This window comes from Trichoplusia ni, chromosome 13, assembly GCF_003590095.1.
Source record: "Trichoplusia ni isolate ovarian cell line Hi5 chromosome 13, tn1, whole genome shotgun sequence".
Classification (NCBI taxonomy): Eukaryota; Metazoa; Arthropoda; class Insecta; order Lepidoptera; family Noctuidae; genus Trichoplusia; species Trichoplusia ni.
This window is the reverse complement of record NC_039490.1, coordinates 7721188-7743345: the sequence shown is the minus strand read 5'-3', so window position 1 is coordinate 7743345 and position 22158 is coordinate 7721188. Positions and strand designations below refer to the sequence as shown.

General features: G+C 35.1%; 2 protein-coding genes across 2 annotated transcripts; one reads left to right on the top strand and one right to left on the bottom strand.

Moving 5' to 3' along the window:
• Positions 1 to 5424: 5424 nt before the first annotated feature.
• On the bottom strand, positions 5425 to 6357 carry LOC113500224. The gene has a single exon (XM_026880934.1). The coding sequence runs from the start codon at positions 6355 to 6357 to the stop codon at positions 5425 to 5427; it is 933 nt and encodes a 310-aa protein (XP_026736735.1).
• Positions 6358 to 14197: 7840 nt separating this feature from the next.
• On the top strand, positions 14198 to 19444 carry LOC113500223. Its single transcript, XM_026880933.1, has 5 exons — positions 14198 to 17821; positions 17905 to 18075; positions 18204 to 18368; positions 18790 to 18933; positions 19188 to 19444. The coding sequence occupies exons 1-5, from the start codon at positions 17545 to 17547 to the stop codon at positions 19442 to 19444; spliced, it is 1014 nt and encodes a 337-aa protein (XP_026736734.1). The 5' UTR covers positions 14198 to 17544.
• Positions 19445 to 22158: the final 2714 nt, after the last annotated feature.

The window sequence follows — 22158 nt, the reverse complement described above, 5'->3', positions numbered from 1 at the left end:
AGAACAGATTACGAATTATTATTGCCTTTATTATTCTTAATAATTTAATATGCGCTATTAAATTATTAAATTATATAGATTTAGAAAAATATTGTTTACAAAGCTATTTGACACTCAGTTTGGCACAAAATTATAACATTAATTGATTATTGATATAATAATGTTGTTTTAATGCTCATCAATTGTTAAAACGGTAAACAACCAGTAAAAATATTTTGTTCGTAACTGCAACTTCATTACAAAGCTACGTCGTCAGTTCAATCGCGACGTGTCAGGAACGCATTCTCTGAACGGCCGAACTTTACACGATTCAAATAACAATAGGATCGACTTTGCGCCATATTGTGACGTCATAGCTGTCAATTCGGCTACTTCCCATTTGGTAAACTTCCCATTTCGTAAACCTCAAACTGTACCTACTATAAAGTTGCGTTTGGTAAACATTATACATTTCATACATTTAGTCCCATTTCGAAAACATTTCAATAATTTTTTGTGTTATATCCCATTTGGTAAACTTTCAGATGAAATGGGTACAGTCAAGTAAAAAAAGAAAAACGAAACTAATGATAACATTGTCATTTATTTTGTTAAATATTTTTAATCACAGGTACAATAGTCGGATTATGTGTACGTATGTCATTTACACATATTGATATTTAAAAACAGAAATAAAAAGTGGGGTGTACAAATAACTTTCAAAAAATTTAAGAAAAATCACAGTTCGATTTGACTATTTCGATGACAAGTTTTATTTTTTTAATAACATAAGTCAATCTAGATGCGAAATCAACTTATATAAAAAAACAATAATCACAGATTTGGTACTATCTTTTTATGTTAATGTACATTAACATATTTATCATTAGGGTCACTACTTTAGCGAAAAGGTCTTTAATGTAAGTATGTACTTTAGTGTGTATGTAAGGTCCAGATCAGAGGGGTATTCTCATTAAGAGATATGGAAGAAAACGTCATTTAACTTTCACTGATACTATATTGTCCCAAACACGAATACATATAATATATAGCTCTATAAACACAAGTGAGCTCTACGGAAGGAGGAAGACGACTGGACTGCGGACAGGCAGATATTACTCGCGGTCAACTTCGCTACATTAACGCATCACATTTCATGCCGCTACAGTGGTCCCCCTCTTTTTTAAAAAAAATTTAGTACATTTCCAGAAAAACTTAATCTTTAATACATTATAATAACATTGTACCTTTGTGTTTCTTATCCATTGCAACATACATCCGTTATACAACATAAGCAGAAATTAAAACCTTCTGTGAACAACAATGTTGAAATAAAAACATTTATACTGACAATTTGCAATTCAACAAAACAGTAACTGGAACTAAGTGACTGTAAACAAAGTACTAAAGTTACAAAGTATAATTTTCTGAGAACTGATTACTTACATTGAAATTTAATCTGTTATGATTTTAAGTTACAATTTTGGTATGTCAAATAATTGGGTAGAATTTACTTTTACAATAATAATCAACTTCTAGGCAAATGCAAGGTAACTATATTTTCTATACTACTTAAAATACAGGGTGCGGACATCTATTTTTCAAGAGTCCGTCTTTAAAGTATTCCTAGAAGAGGAAATACAAAAAAAAATATATTATTTAAGGGTAGTTGCCGTAACTTCCACTCTGTAATAATTAATAAACACCTTATAGGCCGGCAGCTTCCGTTACGACAACGCCAACAATACACTACGACAACAATACATACATACGCGAAATATAAGCACAAAACTAATTCACTGACACATTTTCACACATTTCACTGAGCAAATACAACCTGCGGTGGTTGCTGGGGTTGTACCTGTTGCAAGTTACCAGGAACAATTGAAGGTGTTGATGCTGACAACTGTGTTGACATTACTTGCCTTCGCACCCAATCTCGAGACTGATTCTTACATTTCTTAAGACAGAAATAGATAAACAATAACGTTAATAGTATCAAAACAGTTAACATGAGAATTCCATAAAACTTTAAATCATTTCGTAATTCTGTGTCACTGTTACTGGCTCTATTCGCTCCATTTTGTGCAATAATAATATCTTGTTCTTTACTGTACGATTTACCCATTTAAATTTATTTGTGTTTCTTCACTGTTTGATATTTTGCAATAAAAGTGTATAATAAATCTTTTGCTCTCTATATTTATATTAAAATTTAGCTGGAGATAATGCTTAATACGAATTATATTAAAAATCTTACTGGCAATTTTGATGCACGACCACTACGTGTGGTATAAGTGACAGGCTTTTCGATGTTTGTGGGTGACTCATGTTGACTGCTTTGAGGTTGAGAACTAATTTTAATATCATGACTGTACTCATCTGAACATCTTTGATTCAACTTAACTATTTTATCATTCAACAAATATGCTGGTTTTAATCTATCAATTGAAACTAAGATATTTTTTCCTAAAATGTCTACTTTGAACGATTTACTTCCCCTCTTTATGACCTTGTACGGGCCTAAATAAGGAGGTTGAAGTGATCCTCTCATGATGTCATTTCTAATAAATACATGATCGCAACTACTTAAGTCAGGATGTACAAATATGGTGCGAGAATCTCTCTGTTGAACGTTTCGTGGTCTAAGATTCTGAAATAAATTCCTAAGATGATTAACATATTCATTATCATAATTTAAGTTAGAATGTGAACAATCGTAAAAATCGCCAGGTAATCTTAATTTTAGACCATACGTTAATTCTGCCGCGCTGACGTTCGTATCATTTCGCGGAACTGCGCGTAACCCCAATAATATTATAGGCAATTCTTGTAACCAACTCGTATTATTGTCTAATCGTGCTCTTAAAGCGACTTTTAACGACCTATGCCACCTCTCTATCATCCCATTACTCTGGGGGTGATAGGGAGTGGTTCGTATTTTATCTATACCCAAAAACTTTGTTAGTTGTAAAAATAAATCGCTTTCAAATTGTCTTCCCTGGTCTGTAGTAAGTCTAATAGGACAACCAAAACGAACAATCCAATTTTCAAAAATTACTTGTGCAACTAATTTCGCAGTGATCTCTTTCAAGGGATACGCCTCTGGCCAACCTGTGGCTCTATCAATGATAGTCAGTAGGTACCTATGCCCCTCTGACGTGGTCGGCAGAGGACCTACTAAATCAACATGTATATGTTCAAAACGAGCACTTGGCATAAATTCTCCTAATTCTGAGGTCATGTGTCTCTGTACTTTAGCTTTTTGACAACTTATACACGTTTTCGTCCATTTCGCGATTTGTGCGTTCATTGCGGGCCAATAATATCTATCCTTGATCAATTTTTTCGTTGCTCTCATGCCAGGGTGAGTCAAATTATGTATACTTTCAAACGCTAACTTACGATATTTTTCAGTTAAATACGGTCGAGCTACCTGTGTTGACATATCACAAATAATCGGTACTTTACAGTTCGGTAGAAATATTTCCCTAAATTGTAAAGTATCTTTTGTCGACTCTACCCTTTTGCATAACTCGCGATCTAATTTTTGTTCCTTTGCAAGATCTTCATAATCTATACGCGTAGGACAATCTATCGTCTCTATGCGCGATAAAGTATCCGCTACGACGTTCTTATCTCCTGTAATATATCTTATATCCGTCGTGAATTCGCTAATATACGATAGTTGTCGAGTTCGCCGAGGAGTCTCTTTTTCACTTATCTTGCGGGAAAAAGCAAAAGTTAAAGGTTTGTGATCAGTGTAAATAATTAATTTCCTTCCTTCGAACATTTTACGGAAATACTGCATCGCTAAAAAAATTGCTAAAAGTTCACGATCATATGTAGAATATTTTTGTTGCGATTCGGACAATTGTTTCGAATAATAACCTAGTGGTCTCCACTGACCTTCTATTTGCTGTTGCAAAACTGCACCTACGCAAGAATTTGATGCGTCAGTCATAAGCGCTAGCGGAACGTCCATAGCTGGATGCGATAATAAAACACTATTTTGCAAACTCTCTTTACACTTGGAAAAAGCATTTTCCGCTAACTCGGTCCAAATTATTTTAGTCTTATCTTTACGTTTAGCATTATGTAAATATTTATTTAATTCCTTTTGATATTCTACAGCATGCGGTAAATGGGCTCTGTAAAAATTAATCATGCCTAGAAAACGTCTCAATTGTTCTACTGTTTCTGGCTTTGGATAATCAATTATAGTTTTTACCTTCTCTTCTAGGGGTTTGATACCTTCTGTAGAAACTTTATATCCCAAAAAATCAATTTCAGTTGCTCCAAATACACATTTACTAAGATTAATAGTGATACCAAATTGATTAAATCTTTCAAAAATTAACTTTAAATGTCGCTTATGACTTTCTTCACTATCGCTAGCTATAATGACGTCATCTAAATAACAAAAATAAAAAGGTTCCATACAATTCTTATTATCCTGTACGTGCTGATCCAAGCCTTGTAATACATTATTATTCATAAATCTTTGGAACGTCTGAGCCGCATTACGTAATCCGAAAGGCATTCGTACAAATTCGAATAATCCAAAAGGTGTTATAATAGCTGTTTTTTCAACATCTTGTGGTGCGACCTGAACACAGTGGTAAGCACGGTTGATATCTAAACGAGAAAATATTTTTTTACTGGCACAAACATAAGTAAAATCTTGCAACTTCGGAATTGGATATCTGTCTGGCTTTGTAACAGCATTTAATTGCCTGTAATCACCACAAGGACGTAATTGTCCATCCTTCTTTGGAACAACATGTAATGGACTCGCCCAAGCTCCTTTAGAGGGCCTACATATTCCTAGCTCCTGCATCAATGCGAATTCAGCCTTAACCTTTTGATACCTGTCCGGCGGTAGCGGTCTAGCGCGCGCGTGCACCGGCGGACCGGAAGTTTCAATATAATGATAAACTGAATGCGGCGGCATTTCTTTGAATAGGACTGGCTTAGTTATTTCAGAATATTCCATCAAAAGATCATAATAAGGATGGTTACTATTAATCGTGTTAATTGATTCTTGATCACACTGAATTACGGAAGCAATGATGTTCAGATTCGTAACTTGGTCTATTAATTTTCTAGAACTTAAATCTACTAACAATCTATAATGTTTTAAAAAATCTGCTCCTAATATAGGCTGTACTACATTCGCGACAACGAAAGTCCAACGAAACGAACGCCTTAAATTTAAATTAAGCACAAGCGACTTAATACCGTACGTTTTTATCTCACTACCGTTGGCTGCAAACAATTTATATTTAGCACACTCACCACTGCTCTTGTCCTTGAATTTGGCTGGTATCACCGAAATATTTGCTCCTGTGTCCACTAAAAACTGAATATTGTTCCGAGAGTCTGTAACACTTAGGCGGTTGTTGGTACCCGGTACATGTTCTCCCGCCACAGAATGTACCGTAGTTAGTTTTCCTTCTTTTTAATCCAGGCGCATGGTTTCTCACAGTTACGTGCCCGTGTACGATACCGAAAGTGATACTTGCATAACCAATTTGGGTCTTCTGCATTCATCTTCTTATGTCCGTCTCTGGATCTTGATCTTGAGCGTGCATTCCACCGGCCGCGTCCTCGTCCTCGAAAACTGTTTCTTCTGTGGCCTTGGACCTCGATCTCATTTTTCAGTGACGCCACTTCTAAAGACAATTTGTTGATCTGCGTCAGGAGGTCGCCTACCGCGTAAACTTGGTTGCTGCAGGACGGTGCTGACGGAACAGAATCTGAACATACAGCTGCAATGGTATTCGCATTGAGGTTTTCGACTATCTTATCTGCAATCGTGGCCAATTTCTCCAGGTCTTTCTCTTGCGTAACGGCTAAACCTGCTCTAACTGCCGCTGGAAGCTTCGCTAGCCATAAGTTGCATAGCGCTTGTCCCGAAATTTCTGGATTCCGGCCTAAGTCTGCCATTTTTCTGAGCAGCTGAGAAGGCTTCTGGCTTCCCAGTTCTATCTCACTCACTAATTTGCGAAATTGTTGTTCAGCCGATTCTTCATAGACGCTTATCAATCGCTGCTTCAGGGTCGAATATTTGTCTTGAGCAGGAGGGTCGCGGAGTATATCGCTAACCTGCTGCAGAACATCCATATCCAATTTCGAAACCACAAGATTATATTTGCTTTCATCTCCTTGCTTTTGCTGAGCCATAACACATTCAAATTGATTGAACCATAGCCTTGGCATATTTGTCCAAAATTCCGGAATACGTGAGGTTACGGTAATGGCAGCTAGTTCTGGCACCTCAGTGACAGCCAGTCTTCCTCCTCCCGTCTCCGTCGCCGTAGTCAGAACGCATTTTCCTGATGCCGTTGTCAATGCTGGTGAACCTTGAAAAGCCATGGTACTGCAGAACTGTTCGTCGGGTAATTCACGTTCACTATTGTCCACTCAAAAACTACCTCTTAATGTCCCGGGGTCACCACTTTATCATTAGGGTCACTACTTTAGCGAAAAGGTCTTTAATGTAAGTATGTACTTTAGTGTGTATGTAAGGTCCAGATCAGAGGGGTATTCTCATTAAGAGATATGGAAGAAAACGTCATTTAACTTTCACTGATACTATATTGTCCCAAACACGAATACATATAATATATAGCTCTATAAACACAAGTGAGCTCTACGGAAGGAGGAAGACGACTGGACTGCGGACAGGCAGATATTACTCGCGGTCAACTTCGCTACATTAACGCATCACATTTCATGCCGCTACACATAAAAAAAATACATACGAAATCAACTACTTATAAAATATAAAAATAAACAGTCACTGATTTGGTACGTTAACGTAAAAAAATACATACTAAATCAACTATAAAATATAAAAACAATAATAATCACAGATTTGGTACATTAACATTAAAAATTACACACAAAATCAACTATAAAATATAATCACAGATTTGGAATATTAACATAAAAAATTTACTACCTACACTACAAAGTTAAAAATCAATAAATAAATTATAAAGTGATACAAGCAATTCTTGATAATTCGTTCAAACAATTTTCCAATGATATTTTTCCACTTTAAATCGCCGAGAATATTGTTAATTCGTATATCATTTTTGGATAGATTTTTTTCTTCGTTTTGATATACTTTCTCCATTATTATAAAAGCTGTAAAAAATTGTTATGATTAATTAAAGTAATAATGTATAATTTTTATCATATGTGTCGCCTAAAAATACAGGTCATTGAAACAAAAATATGTACCTTTTCAGAAGATTTTCATAATGTTTAATATTGCCTGATATCGTTTCGAAAAATAAAAGAATTGATGGCCTTTTTCCAATTTCACTATTGAAACTCCAATTCCAAGATTCCATGAGGTTTGTAGTCTTTGTGCGTAGCAGCACCAAATATTCATCATATCTTCATATTCCAACCACTGATCCAGAAAGTAATAATTGAATTCAGTTATAGCTTTTTCTTCAAAACTGTAACAGAATTAATTCGTTGAAGATTATGATACGAAAAACCATATATTACCTAGTTTCTAACGCATAAAAATGGCTGTAGAAAATGGCGGTAGAAGAAATATCCAGAACTAAACGCGTTCATTTCAATACTGCAAAATTAATTTACCTTTGACTCATAACGTATAGCCATCCATCGTTTATGTCTTCTTTTGGTAAATGTGCCAGAGCCATACATAGTTTGACGTGATAGTGAGATTCTTCATGTTGTAATAAGCGAAGAGATTTTGCCTTTCTTAATAGCGCTCTGCCAAAGTGCACAAAACACCCCTTAACAATTATGTTTGGAAATGTCTTTTTAATTGCATTTATTGGAGCTTTTTCGAAATCCAAGGTAATAATATCGGCTGTCCACTCTGGTAAATGAAATTTTAGTTTGTAAAACAGTCTTTCATATGTAGTTTCTTCTTTGTTTGTCAACACTGCATAAAAAAATGGTACAATATTTGTCCCAGTTTCTGTACTTCCTATGTCTCCGTGTACAACGTATAGTTGAAGAAACGGCTTTGCACAACATTTGAACGTTCCGTCCGCAAAGTAGTGACGGACGTCATTTAAATGTGCAATTGCACTCTTCGAACCAAACACAATCATTCTATTTTCACCGTCAATCTCATCAAACAATAAATTGTCTTTAAAACGGTCAGGAATCACGATTTCTGTAGAGTTAGAGTGCTGAGATTTTGTGATTCCTAGTTGTCTATTTCTGTGTCTATACAATGTGCTTTTAACTTTGTCAAAATTTGGTAATTCTTTAATAATTTCATAACCATTATCTTTCATCTTTTTAGTACATTTCCTGTATGTAGCTGGAATCGGCTTCAGATCTTCACATATAGTTTGTTTACATTTTTCGATGGCTACTTTCACTTCATTTTTTTCAAAATTCGGAATACAAGAACTGCAGTGAGCATTTTCTCTTAATACATGGCTTCGATTTGAATTCAAAGTTACACTTGCTGAACATCCATCTTTTCTATTAACACAGCGCCACCAACTTGAGTCCTTATTATTTTTCTGTTTATAATATTGATTCCCAGCGCGTAATAAAATTTCACCGCCTCGTGTACTATTAATAATTTTTAAATTCACGGCACCACTAGAAGATCCCTCACCCGACATTGCAACAACCTTGCACTATGCATAAAACGAGTGAACTGATAAGTTAAACCCGGTAATAGATATAATTTACGTATACTTACTTATGTCTATCTCATTCACACCTTTTGTTTAAAACGATGGTAAGGACAATAAATCCCTACCTGAGAACCCGCTCGGTGCTTCTTTTGCGGGAAAAGCACGTGGTATTTTTAGTAGCATCGTGGTATTTTTACAGACTTTAATACGTTTTTTTTTTACTTCTTCTTGATCAGCCATTCTTTTTGATGGTCGAGATACTATCTCAAGACTGAAGCATTTAAAAATATATACATCTCTAATTTAATACTAATTTGACACTGACTGTACCGTACAAAAATAACAATACTAACAAAGTTTACCAAATGGGATTAAATGTATGAAATGTATAATGTTTACCAAACGCAACTTTTTAGTAGGTACAGTTTGAGGTTTACGAAATGGGAAGTTTACCAAATGGGAAGTAGCCGTAATAGAAGCAATCGCTTCTAGCGTCAAACTTTCGATTTGGCTTTCCAATTGTTGAACGTTTTTGTCGGCCACCCTACGTTTAATTAAATGCCAAATATATTCAATTGGATTTAAGTCACAATTGTAGGGTGGCAGCCTCAAAACTTCAAATCCTTGACTATTGAATATGTTATCTGTAATATAGTTTTTTGGCGGTTTGTTCCTATTTATTAATTGGAAAAGTTCTGCTTTCGTGAAACATTCCTCATATTCAATATTCTTTTCTAATAGCCATGACTGCATTTCTGCTTTTCTATTGGTCATATTTGGGGGCTTAGACGTTTCCATGCTGTGGAGCGTTATCCATTACAATTATAGCATTTTGCGGTAGATTCGGTATTAACCTTTCATGAATCCATTTGGTAAAGTTGGCACCATTCATTTCATTATGATAATCACCGGTTTTCAATTTGGACTTGAACATTAGAAGTGCCCCGTCAATGAATCCATTTTCACCCCCAGCGTGAGTGATAATCCACCGACGTCCTGCACTATCATTTTTTTTGACGCCTAATGCAGTGCTTTTTTTTTTTTTTTACTGTGTAGTGAGCATGAATCCAGGTTTCATCTAAATATATGACTGGTTTCTTATCTGCCCCCAATGTATCATATTGCAGAATACGTCGCAGATATTTAGCACGCCAGGCTTTAATGTTAGGTCTTTGTATAAGAGCCAACCTATTACTCTGACACTTTTTAAATTTATAGCCCAAAGACTCCACCAATATTTCCGTCTTGATGTAGCTTTACTACCTGGAAACTCCAAGTCCTCCTTTGCGGTAGCAAATATTTTATTTAAAGTAGGAATTTCTTTTCTCACCGTGTAAATGGAATTTATTATAGTATACAATGCAGCAATTTCAAAATTACCACAAACCACTGTTTTTCCTCAGCTGCTACAGCTAGCCTGTGCATCTCTTTTTTTCTCGTCGGATATGTGTTAACGTATTTTTATTTATCCCCGTAGCCAAATGAACTGGCTCGGCCACTTTACTTGCAGTTGCAATGTTTGCAAAATGGTAGCGTACATTCCACGAGTCAAACTTACATTTCCTTCAGGTCCTGAGAGGATGCTTGCTGACTTTAATTGTTGCATCAATTCTAAATTGTGCTGTTTCTCACTCTCAAAGTATTTTTCTACATTGCAGACAATCTCTCGAGCTCTCCCATGTAAAACAGCGCATCGTTTACTCATTTTCAAGAAAAATGAGTAACAAAAAATAACAAAAAATCAACAATCACATAAAATAACAAACACTATGACACAATAGAATTAACTGGAAAACAGTAACAGTCCACAAGCACATGCACTCAGTCGCACGACAAACCACACTAACGACGACAAGATGGCAAGTTGGCGTCCCTATTGACTTAAGTAATTTTGGCATGAATCCTGGTCCTTTGCGCCAACAATAAAAATGGAAAAACAAATAAAAAACAACAAAAAACTTTAAATAATAAAATACTAAGTTTATTATCTAAAGTTAAAGATTTTATTTAAATTATTACTCATGCAACTAAGTTTTTTTTTTGCAGACAGTACTTTTGAAGTGACATTTGACAGATGGAGATCATTGACTTTCCTATTCTTACTTGGACCGCATAGTATATTTATTATTTATTTACTTATTTCGTAATTTGTTGGTTCCTACCTGCAAAAGCTTGCTTTTTTCAATTTAATACATATATTTACAATTAATTGACTGAAGCTTATTCTAACATTCATCACTCTCACGAAATTCTAAATCTAATTTGGATTCCGAATCCAATTGGGAAACATCACAAAAGTCTATTTCGGTTGCCTCCTAGCTCTCTAAAAGAGTTTAAGTTGCTGCAAAAAGAGTTTTCCTTTTCTTTTGGTTCATCACTGGTCTGGTTGCCGAAATACAAGGGTCTGAAGAGAGCAAAAGCATATTTAAGATATCCTCGTTACTTTACTTCCTGCTGATTTTTCGAGAATGTTGTTCTCTAAAACGTCGGAAGTCCTTATTGCGAGCCTCTGATGCTTCCTCTGATAAACTACCAATTGGTACTATTGCATTACTGGCCATGATATCTGAGACATGTATCAATAACTTATGTACAGTAGATGGCATGTAGTACCAACCGTAGAATTCTACATACCCTTTTGCGGTATCCATGGAGTACTCTTTAAATATCTCAGTATTTATATACTCTTCAGAGGTTATGGCTTGTAAGAGAACAGCGAATCTATGAATCTATTCTTCATCCAGACCTATAATATTTGCGGTTTTTCCTGGGTTCTCAAAGAACTTCCTGCCTGTGTTTCCGTCGTTTGTAGTTCCAGATCCATGTTTAACCACATCTATCAACAAGTTAAGCTCTTCTTTGAATCCGTCTTGTATTTGTTTTTTCCTTGACTCAAGTGCTATTTTTTCCTCTCCTTTCACAGCCCATTTCTTCAAGTCTTGCCTGTAAGCAAAGTGCAAAAGACATTCCATGCACTAAATAGGGGCATGCAAAGGAGATACTCCAAATTTGAAGAAATGTTCAAAGACAGGCCTTTTTATAATTTCATGTAAATTATTCATATCTGATGGCTTTGCTAAACACAGATAGCACGTTGCACTAGATTGGGCGTCAGTGATGTAAGTGCAGATCTTGCCATCTATCATTGTCATCATTAATTCATGACGAATTCTGGTTTCCATACAGTATGTAGTTGTCAGCAACTTGATTTGGTCTTCCATTTCCTTCAAGTGCGAGTAGTGCTCAGTAACGACTAGTTTGTTTTCTTTCAAAAAACTAAACTGCACTGGACGACAAAAATATGCTGAGCAGGGTTTTGGATTCTGCCATATGATTTCGTTGCCATCGGTCAGCTTTAATGGAACTAATGAGGTCATGAACACACTGGAATCATCATTTTCATCTTCCATTTTCTGGTTATACCTGCTTCGGTTCGATGCACGATCAAAACCCCACTTGGACACTAAAATATGGTCCTTTTTTTCGACACACACAGTTAAACTTTTCAAAACTCTTGTAACTGTTAAATCTAGACGTGCTTGAAGGGAAATTTTGGCTGCTGTATCGTTCACTGTAATTGTTTTTTGTCAGGATAACAATGAGATTTAGCTTGCTGTAGCTTATAGTATGATGGATAAAAGTCTGACACACCTCGAATTGCTGTTTCCCTTAGTGTTATATATTGCCACTTGGACAATTTTAAGGATAAAAATATACCAAGTGCTTTCTCTGGTGTAAAAACATGCTTGGGATATGTTTTGTTGGTAAACGAGTTTAACTTTTCAGCAGCTTCTGGGTGTTTTATCATAAAATCAATAACAGAAGCCATATTGTTCAAACCTTCTTGTCTCATCATTCGCACAGCAGCATATGCAAGCTCACTGGACTCAGAGTCTCTTTGATTTTCAGTCCTTCTTTTCTTTTGTTTTATTCCTAAATCTGAAATGGTTTTTGAAGCAAACGCTTCATACTTGTCTGTGCTTCAGTTGATTTGCATTATATTTGAGGGATTGCATTCCTTAGCTATGACCTAACACTCTGTGCGATGAGTTTAAAATTACTAATAAAAAATGTATTTTCCAGACAAAGTTCTCATACAATTATTCTCTTATGACGCATGATAACACAAAACCTAGAAAAAAATGGAAAATTAGATTAATCATTAACAATGTGTAGTCTATTAATTCTATCCACTAATATTTCTCTTAGTGTTCTACCGCGAATCAAATCATCTCTAGAACCACGGTCGCGAAGAAGCTGAAGTTCTTCTGAAGAAACTGCTGATATTCCTAATTCTAAAGAATCTTTGACATCTTCTTCAGGATCGGGCACCATAAAATCTATTGCTAAGTTGTGTATAACGCTAAATACCGTAATTATAGTTGCACCTTTTTCGGGGGTGTAGTGTAATGTCCGGTCCTTACAAAGGCATCTCCACCTATTTTTAAGTCTACCAAATGTATTTTCTATTACAACTTTGGCTTTCCCATGGATGGTATTATATTTTGCCTCTGGCGTACCTTCAGCAGCATCTGGGATTGGTGTCATCAACCAAGGCCTCTGTGGATATCGCTATCGCTATATACGCTGTTCTTGCGTCACAGGAAATTTTATGAAATAATTTAATATTGAGGGGGTTACAAGGGCGGGCATCAGTAACCTGTCTCACATATTTACTGACTGTGGCTTGCCCAAAACATTTAGCCATTTCTACTATTCTTTGGTAGGACCTTGTAGCATAAAATGATAAATACACAGTACCTAAAAATGCAAATAGGAAATAAATGAATTTGTGTTTAAAAAATATTATATCCATTAAATATGTAGAGCACCCATAAAAAAGTATTGGTTAAAATTTTGGGTAACTTCAAGTATTCACTACGCTTACTTTAAGTTCCAGGCTGATCTTTTTACTTGGTCTTAGACTAGATTTGACCCTTAATTCGCGACATAAATGCAAAAATGCTTCATTACTGAGACGAAATCTATTTGGGTGCTCCAAATCGAGAAATGGCTAAGTCCACTTTTTCAGTTTTTAGTAATGTAAGAAATAAACATATGTATATATATTTAAAACAAACCACAGGATATGTTAAAATTAAAATAACATTCTGTTATAGTACACAATATACTCTTTATTTTAGCATATAAAACAAAACATAAAAAGTGTTTTTAATAACTTTAATTTAACAAACAAAATTTTGGACTTATCATAAACACGCCATGTACGGATGGCGTGTTTGTGTAAAGGTTCGGGAGTAAATGACACGACAATTGATGAGTAAATACTGGCCTTTATTAGATGACTAGCTGTTGCCCGCGACTTCGTTCCCGTGGGTAGAAGAAGATATAAGTTACGATTTATACCCGTCCTGTTTTTTTCACATTTTCCATTGTATCTTCGCACCTATTAGTCGCAGTGTGATGGTTTATAGCCTAAAGCCTTCCTCGATTAATGGTATATTCAACACAAAAAGAATTTTTCAATTTGAACCAGTAGTTCCTGAGATTAGCGCGTTCAAACAAACAAACAAACAAACTCTCCAGCTTTATATATTAGTATAGATTACATGGTTTTATATACTCTCCCTCACAACCGGACTTAGGGTCATATTTCCTTCTTTTTAAGGACTAAGAATTTTTAGCAAAACAAAAATTAGTTCTTTAACAGTATTCTAAAAATCAAAAATGAGTAATAACTATAGCCTTTAAAAATAACTAGGCTAATATATTTCGTCATCCAATTCCTCAACAATTTGACTTTCATCTAATTAGCCTATTCCGTAATCAATATTCCATATATTTTTTTTTTCTTGTGGTACAAATCGAATAAGATTCTTAATGTCGTTAATTTTAGCGTCTTCAATTTTAATAGCATTTTGATAACAATCAGCAGGGTACCTATATCTAGGTATCTTCGAGATGCTCTATATAAACAAAAAACTTTAAAGTTGTCGCCAGGTATTGAATCAGAAAAGGCTGGCTTTGCCTTTCTTTTAAACAAAACTCGACGACAACCTGAAATGCCCGGTATTGTTGGTTTAATATTATCATTATAGGAAGTTTTATATAGTAATTTTTATTAAAATTAGTCCTTTTTGGGTGGTAAAAACTTACAGACTTAGGGATTTATCGGACTTGGGGATTTTCGGAACTAAAAGTATCTTCAATTTTAATTTTTATAGTTTTTAAAAACACACTTAGGGATATCATAACAAAAAAATTGTTAGACGTATCGATAGAGAAAAAACCGCCGATCAACCTGTGTTAAATCCCTAACTAGGACTTAAGGATTTTTTCGAATTCGAATTTTGAAAACCCTTTCTAAATTCTGTATCGCTTAGATATTGCTCGTTAATATTGGCTATATTTTTTCTGAGGAGAGCTCTCCTCGAGATTTCTCCGAAATAAGAATAAGAATAATTTATTGTTTTTCAAATTACAATGCTCATTACAATTATTGACAATGGTCCCCAAACTAAGCCGGAACCTTGTATCTTGGGGGCCTGAGTGGTGGAAGTTCTTACAACATTATTCTTAGTTGGTAAAGTAAAATTATTTTTAAACAATACAGTGAAATTTAAAATTTAGGAAATATAAAACAGATTCAAATAAAACAATTATTTAACTTAAACTAGGATAATAAAATACTTAACAAAAAATGTGAGGATATGAATAAGTATGCTGTGTTTGTATGTGTATGTGTGTGCGTGTGTGTGCTGGTGTGTATGTGAAAGTGTGTGTTTTGTGAAGTGTCAATGAATGAATTCCGGGAGTAAATCTTCTGTATCTGCGTATGTTAGTGAGTGGAGCCATTTTTGTGTAGTTTCTTACATTGGTTTAATGTGAGTTCCTTGGTAGTAAAATATTTGTTAACTTTATTATAGACATGGACGTGCGAGTATGCTGGAGACCTTCTTGCCAGAAGACTTTTGTATTTGTAAATTACAATAGTAAATTAATAAACCAACTTTTTTTCTATTTATCTACATAAAGTGTTGTAGTAGATGACTCATCTAGTTTCTCTTCGTACATTTCCACTTTCAACAATCAATCGCGCTGCAAGATAATGGTACAACGTGCTACGTCGATGGGTACTGCTTGTTAATCTATTCATTTTTTCAGCTAAATTCGGTCACACAATCACTTAATTACTATTTAAATCTGCCAAGAAACTCTGACGAAGGTTTTGCCACTGTCAAATTTAAAGTGAATAAACTTTCGTTAAACTCGCAAGCCAGCCTTCGACAATCACGATACGATACGTCAATTTATACTTTCTTGCTTCCTATCTCCATACAAACGACTCAAGGTTACGATAGTTTCGTTACGAATACGATACGAAACTTACTTGACTCATGTTCGTGCTCCCAAATTTAGTTCATATTACGCACACTAGAGGCGCTGTTCATATTTCCATACAAAACGCTCATGTTAACGATACGAATACTTTTTCGCAAGATGTTCGTGCTAGGGGTACACTCGTCAATAAAGTAGCTCTCTAGTCAGACGATTAAGGCAAAGAAGACCATGGGAGTCCATAAAGTAGCTCCCTAGCCAGACGATTAAGGCAAGGAAGACTACAGGCGTCAATAAAGTAGCTCTCTAGCCAGACGATTAAGGCGAGGAAGTTCATGGGAGTCCATAAAATAGCTATCTAGCCAGACGATCAAGGCATGGAAGGCTACAGGCGTCTATAAAGTAGCTCCCTAGCCAGACGATTAAGGCAAGGAAGACTACAGGCGTCAATAAAGTAGCTCTCTAGCCAGACGATTAAGGCGAGGAAGTTCATGGGAGTCCATAAAATAGCTATCTAGCCAGACGATCAAGGCAAGGAAGGCTACAGGCGTCTATAAAGTAGCTCTCTAGCCAGACGATTGAGGCAAGGAAATTCATGGGAGTCCATAAAGTAGCCATCTAGCCAGACGATTAAGGCAAGGAAGGCTACAGGCGTCTATAAAGTAGCTCTCTAGCCAGACGATTAAGGCAAGGAAGGCTACAGGCGTCTATAAAGTAGCTATCTAGCCAAATGATCAGAGCAAGGAAGGCTACAGGCGTCAATAAAGTAGCTCTCTAGCCAGACGATTAAAGCAAGGAAGACTACAGGCGTCAATAAAGTAGCTCTCTAGCCAGACTATTAAGGCAAGGAAGACCATGAGAGTCCATAAAGTAGCTCTTTAGCCAGACGATCAAGGCAAGGAAGGCTACAGACGTCAATAAAGTAGCGCTCTAGCCAAACGATTAAGGCAAAGAAAACCATGGGAGTCCATAAAGTAGCTATCTAGCCAGACGATCAAGGCAAGGAAGACTACAGGCGTCAATAACCTCGTCCTGCCTAGGCCTATAATTCTTAACTTGCCAAATATGCGCATATAACTTGCCCTCTTCTTAGGGCCGCTTGCGCCAAAAGTTGAGTTAAATTGGGTAACTCCGAGTTTAGTAACTCTGGGTTAAAGTGTTAAAATTTTAACTCTAACATTGTATTGCGCCAGGGGAAATTAACCTTTGGTTAACTAACCTTCTGGTTTTTTATTTTACGCTGGTAACAATACAAAGTATTCATTCTGTTTTAATATCCGGCAAAATATGAATGAGCGAATGATGACCGAAATATGTATACTTGTCTCTTTTATTGCACTACAGTATTTTGTATACCATGATCTCCTTACTTGAACTTGACACCGACTTTTCTTTTGATCGTTTGTTGTGTGAAATTAATCATCGTCAAGACGTCAATTTCACGTTGCGCGTTAGAAAGATAACCTAAACGAATTCTTTTATTAAAACTGTTTATTTTCTTCCTTCAGAGCACGGATTTGACGCCGTGTAAACGTGTAGTATTACATATTTTAATAGTCCGTGTTTTGGAGAGTGATTTAATTGTAATATTTGTGTTTGTGCGTAAATCGCGAGCATGGAAAAGAAAAACCGTTTACGAGGGCCTAATTTCACAAAGAGTGACAGTATATTGCTGTGCGACGTAATAAATAACTTTAAACATATCATAGAATGTAAAAAGACCGACGGAGTCAATCTTATGGAAAAACATAAAGCCTGGCAGGAAGTGGTAAAAATATACAATTCGTCGACCACCGGTTCGCAACGAACTTTAGAAAGTTTACAACAGAATCATAAAAACATAAAGAAAAAATTTAAAAAATCTGCTTCTGATGCTAAAATGAATATACCAGGTATGTAATAATAGGCATGATTTTATTATTCGAAGTACTCATACCAATGTACGTTATGGTCACTATAATTCTTTTTTTTTCAGTTATGGAATTGGTCCACAGTGTTAAAGAGTTTGGCACCTCCTCTGATGGCTGGGAAAAAATTTCTCATAACATGGGGGTATCAACAGAAACGTGCCAAGAAGTTTTGGCCAATCTGAAGAAAGAGGCAGATCGAAAAGATGCAATTTTAAAAAAGAATGTTATGGGTACAGGTGTGTAGCCCATTTAACCACATCTTGTGATGTTGAACATGACCCATCGACCATTATCTATTCAAAACTTCAGCTGGTATGCTTATAAATAATCAAATATTTCTATATCATCTATTTTTCTCTACCAGGTGGAGGACCAGCACCAAATTATGATCCAGACCCATTGTTGGAAAAAGTTAAAGTTTTAGTTGGTCCTGCTATCGATGGCCTATATACAATATATGATGGTGACAGTTGTTTAATGGCATCCCAACCAGCAGCTGAGCCTGTTGAAGCCATTAATATGCAAACAGGTATTGATAGATCTCATACTCTATCTATTTGAATCTTGAAAAATTAAACTTTAATAACATTACTTTCTTATAGCTTGACCGCAACCACTGTTCTGTGCCTTAGGCGTACTGGCAGTGAGGCAAGGGGGTCAAACACCTGCTCCTATGCCTTACTTCTTTCCTCTTCGCTCGGTGCTTCCCACTCCCCACCTCAACGTGTAGGCCTAAGGCGCGGTACAGCAGTAACGGTTAAGCTTGTAGTAACAAACTTCAAAAAAAGTGGTTACCAATTTGATTGTTTCTTTTATCAACCAATGATGAATTGTTTCTAAAAGTTGTTTTAGGATAGACTTAGATTTGTGCTATAAATTGGTGAAGTTCCAACTTCACCCAAGTCAGTTTTTAAGTCCTTAAACCTCTATAAATAAAAATATTTTTTTAGATACACAAGAAGACAATCAGCACGGGGAAAAAAATACCACATTGCAACTTACTAACGTCACACAACAGGATGAGGAATATTTTACAAATGACAGGGCAAACTTAAAAAAGAAGCCCCACTCTTTATTGGTTCAGAACATTAAAAGTGAGTTTTATACACTTTTTTTGCAAACATAATGAGAATACAGAGAATAGTAAATAGGAAAGTGAGTGCAATATTGAATTTATTTCTTCAATAAATAAATCTTTTCTTGCAAACAAATTTTGTCATTATTATGTACTTTTCTATTTTATTTAATAATTGAGATAATGTGTTTAGTTTAAATATTTATAAATTATTAACAAACTGAAAAGTAATACAATGATCATAACAGTAAATAATGAATCTTTTTATTTCAGATAAAAAAAAGAATCACTCAGAAATGCCGCAGAAACAATCTGTTTCAACAAAATTTATAAGTTTGGCAAGTGAAAAGCTAGAGTTGGTGGCTTTGCAAAAAGAATTACTCCAAATTCAAATAAAAGAGGAAACAGAAAAGTCAGAGCATGGTCGTTTACTCCGTGATATGGAAAAGGAAGATGCAAAAAAAAATGAACATAATGAATTAATTAGAAAATTTGAATTAGAAAATATTAAGGTGCGTTTTTCTAACTGAGTATGTATTAAAAAAAATATTATTTAGAATACACCGGGTTCAATAAATACTTCTTTAAAATATATAGTTTTTTATTAAATCTGAATATGTACAGTCAGCACCAAAAGTCGATGAACAGAATCAACTTGACAAAGCACCTGTTCACAATAAAATGCCATAAGTTATAGTCGCAACTAGGAAACATAATAACCTGTACACCAGAAATTTACAAAAGTCGTTAAACACGAGTATTTCAAAAGTATCTGTGCACTAGTATTCCTAAAGTCGCTGTACACCATCAATCCAAATGTCGCTAAACATCATTGTATCAAAAGTCACTAAACAGCAGTAAAGACAAAAATAGGTTAACAAAGTATATTTTTAATGTTGCCGTGTTAATATAGTTTTGACGCTTATGTTGTTCAGCTACTTTTGGGACAGTGTTTGCTTGACCTTAATAATGTATGTGAACACGTTAGTATCTATTTCAATACTTATTTACAAAGCAATTATATTTTATTGTCAGTAATCATACTAATCTATAATATGAAATAACATAAACATAACTCTAATGATCTACGAAGCGATTATTGTGACGGTACTTGTAATTTACTTTGCGCGAATCTTACAAAACCTACCTTCCTTTAATTTTTAATTTATTATTTCTATTCACATGACTTGTGATAATTTTAGTCTAGCGTATGATTGTCGTAGTGTAAGGTTTTATTAATTTTAATCCTAAGTTTATTTCTTTTATTCATTTTCTTGATTTAAATTGATTCTGATTTCAATGATGACACTGGCCATACTGACGACGCCGCGACGGTGGGTTTATAAAAAAAATAATAAAAAAAGAAAAAACAACGCGGGGGGTCGGATTGAGCGGGGGAATTGAGATGTGAACTTTTGTAAGAACGGACTGAAAAATAAAGAATTTCATAAATACACGTTGGTGTTATATTTTCTGAGTACCCTTATAGTAGTCTGAAGTAATTGAAAGGTTTTGTAAGTGCATAATTGTTTATTTATATTATTGAGGTACATCAATCGATAAATATCACAATAATGCCGTATAATGTGCATATTACGGAGCATGAACGTCACAGAATTGTTCTCTTGAAAGAACAAGGATACAATGTATCAGAAATTGCTGCAGAATTAGGAGTTTCGGTAAGTAATAAAACGTATAATATTATATCATATTTGCATTCATGTTTAACAATAATTGTAAGTAGGTATTAAGATTGCTGTAATTAATAAAAACAAATAAAGTGTGCATTATTTCTAAAACATTTTAATAATTAAACAGTTTTAATTTTAAATAAATAACATTTATTTATTTGATATTTTTACATAAAATCGATCAAAAAGTCTAGGAATCGATTGCCAGAACGAGTTAGTGTTATATTTTTATTATTAAATCAATCATTTGGTAAAATTCAAGCACATATTGATAAGTGTGGGTGCATCTATTACTTACCCGATAAGTACTCAGTCGCATCATTGCAAGAAAGAAATATATGTTTATGTCTAATCATAGCTAAACATTGTTTCAGCGCACCACCGTATATCTTTGGTTAAGGCGTTGGGATGACGATGGTCACATAAGGGAGTTCAAAAAAACAGGAAGACCTAGAAAAACATCTCGCCAACAAGACCAAACAATTATTAACGCTTTCAGAAATAACGGTTTCACTCGTACTGATGTAATAGCCATCAATAATAACTTGTCCCTTAATACAGTAAGGCGCCGACTGCACGAAGCAGGTATTCATCACCGAGTACCAGCCAAAAAACTCATGTTAACAGCAAGACACAAATTGCAAAGACTCGAATTTGCGCAAAGATTTTTGAATTATGATTTTACAAATGTCATATTTTCGGATGAAAAAACATTTCATTCTACCGAAAATGGTCGTATGTTCGCTCTGGCGCATAAATAATACTCGATATGCAGAACGTAATATAATCGATAACCGTGCCAGTGGCAGAATATCTGTTGGGTTTTGGGGTTGGATGTGCTCTGGTGGCCCTGGAGAACTAATCGAGATAGGAGGTCGATTTAAATAGCGCGGGCTATATAGATATTTTGAACGATGTTTTGTTGCCGACGACACAAGTTATGTTGCCAGAAGAGAGGCCAATAAAAATTCGTTCACGATAACTGTCCAATTCATAAAGCACGTGTATGCCGAGTACGGTTTCATGAAAACACTGAGCAAATTATGGAGATTCCATTCCCGCCGAAGAGCCCGGACCTCAACCCCATAGAAAATTTTGTGGGCTCTTATGGTGCAAGCATGGGATCCCGATACACTCCGCACCCGACAAATATAATAGCTCATGCAACAGAAATTTGGGAGAGATTTAGGGGCCAAAATATTTGTAAAAATATGGTAGGTAATATGCGCGAAACGTCTCCAGGCAGTAATAGACGCGAATTGAGGCCATACCCGCTATTAATTATTATTTATATATTAAAATTTTTGATTTTGCGTTAAGATTTATATTATAATATCTAAAATATTTTCATTTTGAATTTTTGATTGTGCTATTAATAAATAAATGATTACGTTTTTAATTATACTTTTATTCAGACCCAACACTTTGTTCTATAATAATATCAGCAGTTTCTTATATTTAGTAGTAGTTAGTTTAGTCAGGTGAAATTTGCTGTTTAGTGACTTTTGATACAATGATGTTCAGCGACATTTGGATTGATGGTGTACAGCGAC

Coding starts and splice junctions, on each gene's coding strand:
- LOC113500223 (XM_026880933.1), top strand. CDS start 17,545: ATGGAAAAGAAAAACCGTTTACGAGGGCCTAATTTCACAAAGAGTGAC. Junction 18,369..18,789: donor AGCCATTAATATGCAAACAG/GTATTGATAGAT, acceptor ATATTTTTTTAG/ATACACAAGAAGACAATCAG. Junction 18,934..19,187: donor ATTGGTTCAGAACATTAAAA/GTGAGTTTTATA, acceptor TTTTTATTTCAG/ATAAAAAAAAGAATCACTCA.
- LOC113500224 (XM_026880934.1), bottom strand. CDS start 6,357: ATGGCTTTTCAAGGTTCACCAGCATTGACAACGGCATCAGGAAAATGC.